This window comes from Chrysochloris asiatica, unplaced genomic scaffold (genome assembly GCF_000296735.1).
Source record: "Chrysochloris asiatica unplaced genomic scaffold, ChrAsi1.0 scaffold00037, whole genome shotgun sequence".
NCBI lineage: Eukaryota > Metazoa > Chordata > Mammalia > Afrosoricida > Chrysochloridae > Chrysochloris > Chrysochloris asiatica.
In genome coordinates this window covers 21,933,412-21,939,411 of record NW_006408555.1, presented here as the reverse complement: position 1 = coordinate 21,939,411, position 6,000 = coordinate 21,933,412, and the positions used below count along the sequence as shown (strand labels likewise).

The window sequence follows — 6,000 nt, the reverse complement described above, 5'->3', positions numbered from 1 at the left end:
AGAGAGAGTTTAATTTTAGAGTGTGTGGGGGAAGGTAGAGTCCCCACTGAATAGTTTTCATCTTGTCTAGATGGGTCTGGTGAAAGGAGATGGTGATAGGATTCAATAGTGAGTAATTGTTATCATGACCAATTGTGACTGTCACAATTGTAAAGGTAGAAGTTTTATAACAAAAACAGGGAGTATTTAATATAACAGTCTAGAAACAGAGGACCTTAGGACCATCAAGAGAGAAGAGCACAAGCAGAGTTCAGGACCGTATCCAGAGAAGCAGCAATGCCAGACACAACATAGATGGGGACAGAGATGGGGACATGGAGAGAGGGAGCAGCTGAGGACTCTAGATTCATGGAAAGAGAGGGACTGAGTGCTGGCTGCCAGGAGGCAGGCTTGCAAAATGAGCCCTTGGTTGGTTAAATTATTATATATTGCTGAGTGTTTTTGTGTACATACCCCCCCAAAAAAAACAAAAACAAAAACAAAAAACCAGAGGGAATGGAAGCAAATACTGTTGAATGATGTTGTACAGAGGAGATTGTAATCATTGCAATGAAACAATAGTGTAAAGCCTGTGTTCTCCCATGTAAACTATCACTCAGTTCACTAAAAACTTTAATAAAAATAAAAAAAAAAAGATTGTCAGCTTAAATAGGACAGTGGTAAATCCAGATGAAAAATGATAGCTTTCTTAAGCATTTATTTTACCTTCTAGTCTGAAAGAAATCCAGGCTAGAAATGGTGGACAAGGATGGTTTGAAGTGGGGAGAAGTTGTCTCATCGTGGATATAATTTGAATCCCATTATTTCCTTCCTTAGTTTCCTTTTTCTTTCTCCTCATTCTTTATGTAATACCCGAATAGCATTTATGTTTATATAGTTTTTGAGACCAGGCACTTTATCTTGATGTTATACTTCTCCCTCCCATCCTCCATCCTTGTGAAGCTTGCTTAGGTCTGGGGTCAGTTGATGACGACAGTGTTGCAAATTATGCATTTAGGAGGCACTGGCATAGTTGGGAGAAGAGACAAGCAAGTCCTAGGAAGGAGGACAGAGCAAAATCTTTTCTCTTGATTGAAAAACTCAGCCATAAGCTTAGGTCTAATACTGCTCATGCCTGGCATGCTCTGAAAATGTCTCCTTGTGGAAATTGCTCTCATCATTGGCAGTTTTATAGAGAGAAATTACACTGGAATGGAGAACCTGCAACAAAGGCAGGGAATAGTTCATTGCTGTGTTTTAGGTTGATATGTTAGCAGGGACAATATCAATCACAGTACTTTGAATCTCAGAATTAGAAGGGTTCCTAGATGACATTGAATCCCATTGTCCCCACTGTTGTGCAAATCGCTGACATAATATATGTAATCACCTAGCTTCTGATTGAAAAGCCTATAATCCACAGGTCATAGAATATCAGTGTTAGAAGTGACCTTAGAGATCAAATAGGGCAGGGACTAGAAGGATCCAGGACTCACAGAGTCAGCTTCTATCTACTCACTCTGTTGTCTCTCTGAATAAAGGGCAGTGCTTGCTGGCAGAATTATAAGAAGTGACTTTTTATATTTCTGTGTTCACCCGTCACAGACTGTCTGGGTTCATCTACCTTTCAGTCGTAAATAGTAATGAGCCCTTTTTGTTTTTAATCCAGGGGTTGCCCTGCTCTCAGATGTGTATCCTGAGAAAATCTTGCTTAGCCTTTTGGCTCAGTACGACAGCAGTAAAGATAAGCACTCGCCAGAGACCAGAATGAAGGTTGGGGAAGTCCTGATGCGAATTGTCAGAGCACTGGGTAAGTTTTCTTGTTCTGTTAGTCTGGAAAGGAGCCAGGGGATCACTATGGCTTTTGAACCAAAACCTGTTCATCAAGAGGCTTGTTGTGAAAGCACGGTGAAGTCCGTTTAGGTGCTGAAATGAACCCCTCCCTGTTTAAGGTTTTGTTGTTAAGTGCCGTCGAGTCGGTTCTGACCCATAACGACCCTGTATAGGGTTTCCAAGGAGTGACTGGTAAGCTTGAACCACCGACCTTGTAGTTCTAACAACTTTGTAGTCTGGCAGTTTAGCTCACAGAGCCACACCAGGACTCTGTTTAAGGTTTTAGAACATGTTTAAAATGATGTTACCAAACCGTCCCTCCCACAGCACTCTATGTAGTTGGATTCAATAATTCATTGCAATGCCAGATAGAACTCAGACACTGTACTCATAATTATTGGCTTTATTGGGGGGAGGTTAAAAGATTACAGTTCAGGGTCAGACATGCTGAAGGCCTAGTCAGGACAGCCTCTTCTCAGCCATGCCCACAAGCAGACCTTTCTCTGTCTGATCAATGCTGCAAAGCTCTTCTAGGGCTGCTGATAAATATCCACAGGATCCACCACTTCACCATAAACCTCAGCCTGAATGCACTTGGTTCTAGCTCCATGGGTCAGCAAACGAAGCCCTCCCAATGAAGTGCCTGGAAACACCCCACTCTGCAAGCAAGCTCCTGCCCAAAGTCACTCAGTTTTACTTGTTCCGTGATCTGGGAAGTCCACTGCTTTGTCTCCTACTCTGGCTCTTGACTCTGCTGCTGCTGCTCCTCTGCCACTCCTCCACCAGTGTCACAGCTCTCTGTCTCTGGGTCGAGGAGATTCAGTGCTCAGGGATCTTTGGGTCCAAAGGTTGCGCTCCATTCCTGGCTCTTTGATTGAAGTGAGATTCACCTCTCCTGAATCTGAGATGGCTCCTTTTATACCTACATTAGAGTTCCTAGTTTTACAATCACAATTAGCCCTGTTAACAATCACAACTGAATCAAATAATCTATCAGCCTCTTTCCCCACCTTCTCTTACACTACCTCTCAGGGAAAAGTCATTGGTGGGAGTTTGGAAGCACTATGACTAGATAAGACATTAAATATTTCACTGCACCACAACACATACCCAGCTGCCAGTATGAGAGATTGACAGCAGTAGTGCCCATTTTCCAAGAACTGCTTTCTCTTCTTCCTAGAGCGATTTTGGGGATGCAGTTGGAGTGAATTGTGACCTTGCATTAGCAATCATGAAAAGAAGAGGAATGTTGGGGACCAAAGGGTGGTGGTAATGCTTGTCAAAAGTCTACTGCATGTCATATGGCTGGCATATGTAATCTCATCCAATTTTCTCAACAAGTCATATGAAAAGACTGTGGTTAGACCCAATTTATAGGTAAGCAAATTGACTCAAATACATTCAGTAATTTGTTCAAGACTCATTCCGTTGGTAAATGGTTGACACCTAGAATTGAACTCAATCAACTTGAAGGAAGTTGCTCTTTGCTAAGAAAGCTAAGAGTTGTAGATAAGAACATAGGTTCTAGAATCACACAACCTGGGTTCAAATCCTAGACTGTAACATATTAGCTTTGTGATTATGGGATACTCTTAGCTTCCTGATACCATAGTACCCTCATATATAAAATGGGAGTATTTGTAGCACTTACCTCCCAAGATGTTTAAAGGATTAAATAGAATAATATTTGTTTAGCATACTTCTTGGCCCACAGTAGAGACTCAAGACTTTTGGTTTTTTTCCTCAACAATGAAGAAATATCCCTTTTTTAAAGAAAAAGAAGTACAGCAAGACTGCTCTTTATGCTTGTCTGTCTTTTGAATCTTGGTTTCCCTTGCATACCATTATAAAATAGACACTTGAGAGGGAGAGAAAGGAATAGCCAGAAATATTGCCTTAGAAAGCTTTTAAGTCTATCTTCTATGTATAACTAATTGGAATACCTAAAATGGGACTACAGCTTTCTCAGTGAAGGCAGCTTCTTTTGGAGCCTCTACATTGCATAAGACCATAGGTGGAATCCTGAGCCCCATCCAGAATCTTCTGAGGTGGGAAATTACCACTGGAAAGGACAAGCAGACCAGCCTGGAGCAGCCAGAAGAACATAAGATACTTCTTGAAAGAAAGACCAACAGGAAAAATACAAAACAATGACAGCAGTCCAACTGACTATTACAAGAATAAGCAAGTTGCTTGCCCTGGAGACATCAAGGCAAGTGGTTAAGTCCTCTCAGGGCAAACCCCCTTCCAAGACTAAGACTCAGTGGGAATACAGAGAGCAGACATGCTCTCTGACTGGTAACCACGTTGGTCACCGATAAGGGGAAATGAGGGAAAAACAGCAATGAAGCTGTGAGCTAAGTCCTACCGTGTTCAATAGACTCCTGTAAACCTGAGTGGAAACCTGGTTGGCCAGCAGTATGGCAAGACCTGGGGACACCTGGGCCCAGAGTCAGGGACATAGCCACAGAGGACTAGAGTAGAGAGTGAAGTGTCGAGCTGACAAGAGAGGGCACAAGAACATCCACATTTGCAGATAATTGAAGCCAGTTGACCCAGTTTCAATGGCTGGATGATCAGAACTCAGCTAGAAGAAGAAAAAAAGAGTAATCTGATACAATTTGATGAACTTGACCTACACCTATGTATGCAGTAGCTCAAAAGAGGGAACAAATCTTTACAGTGAGGATCATTCCCACCCCCTCCATACACAGGCTAGACAGGGATGGGCAACTTGGACATTGGCTACCCAAAATGAGGGGCAGCTACAAAGGCAAGAAGTGACTGGCTTACAAGCTTTCAAGAAAGAGCCTAGACCGTGGGCCCAAGCGTTGCTGACCGTCCAAACCATAGGCTCTGAGGATCAGACTTTAGCCACCTAGCAGACATAGCAAAATGTCCCTTTTCTGATTATTCAGTTATGCTGGTTAGTAATTCCATACATGAGCCCTGGATACCCACAGATAAATGTAAAAACCTTCCCTAAAAGCCGAGACTGTAAATTCCAAAAAGGCAAAGTTTTCCCACCCCAAAAAAGCTAAAGAGGATATAGAGAAACTCTGTTAACTGATGGTATGTGGAGGGGATTATAATCAATGTAATGAAACAAGGTATATGAATGCTTGAATGTGAAACCGATGATGTGCCCTGAAAACTTTCACTCAATCCACAATAAAAACCTTAAAAAAAAAAAAGAAAGAAAGAAAGAGCCTAGATACAGAGGGTGCAGAGGAGGATAGAGTCTCCACTGAGTAGTATCCAATCTGTCTGGGCAGGGCTGATGAAAGGAGATAGGAATAGCACCCATGTGGCACAATAGTGAGTAATTACTATCAGGACTGACTGTAAGGGTTGGAAATGTAAAGGTAGACATTTTGTAGCAAAAGGAGGGGAGTGGTTGACTTTGCAGTCCAGGAGCAGAGGTCCCTGGGACCATCAAGGGAGAAGAGTGGAGCACGGGACCCTACCCAGAGAAGCAGTGATGCCAGAGATGGAGGCAGAGACGATGATGTAACAAGATGGAGCGGCTGGGGACTGCAGACCCAGAGAGGGAGAGGGGCTGTGTGTTGAAGACTGGGGGGCAGACTTGCAGGGTATACCTTTTGGTTGGTTGATGATGCATGAAGGGGATTATAACTATGGCACTGAAATGATGTACGATAGGCTGAATGTAAAGCTAATGTTCTCCCATGTAAATTCACACATAATTCACAGTAAAATATTAAAAAAAAAAAAAATGCTCTTTAGAAACAAGGATGGCAAGATTTTATCTCTCATGTTTGGACATGTTGTCAGAAGGGACCAGTCCCTGGGGAAGGACATCATGCTAGGTAAAGGGGAGGGTCAGCGGAAAAACAGGAAGACCCCCACAGTGAGATGGATTGACACAATAGCAGTAGCAATGGCCTCGAACACAACACTAGTGAGGATGGTGCAGGACCAGGTAGTGTTTCATGCTGTTGTTTTGGGGGTTGCTGTGAGTTGGTACCAACATGATGGCACCTGACAACAACAACAGCATTCTCACCATACATGTTCTATATCAAATTATTATGAGATATAACTATCAATGGTTAGTATTTATCTTTAAAAAATTGCCCCACTAAGCTGGACTTATTTCCTTCTTTCAGCTACACAATATATTATCTTATCAGGTGCCTCTCTATTTATCCTTGACTTTATAGTAAT

At 42.5% G+C, this 6,000-nt stretch overlaps 1 protein-coding gene across 1 annotated transcript in view; it reads left to right on the top strand.

The window, feature by feature from the left end:
* The window catches only part of TANGO6 (transport and golgi organization 6 homolog (Drosophila)), a 242,816-nt gene that overhangs the window by 136,587 nt on the left and 100,229 nt on the right, over positions 1–6,000 (top strand). Inside the window, exon 15 of the mRNA XM_006860217.1 lies at positions 1,649–1,789. Coding sequence (XP_006860279.1) covers positions 1,649–1,789 — 141 coding nt within the window. The remainder of the gene's footprint in view (positions 1–1,648; positions 1,790–6,000) is intronic.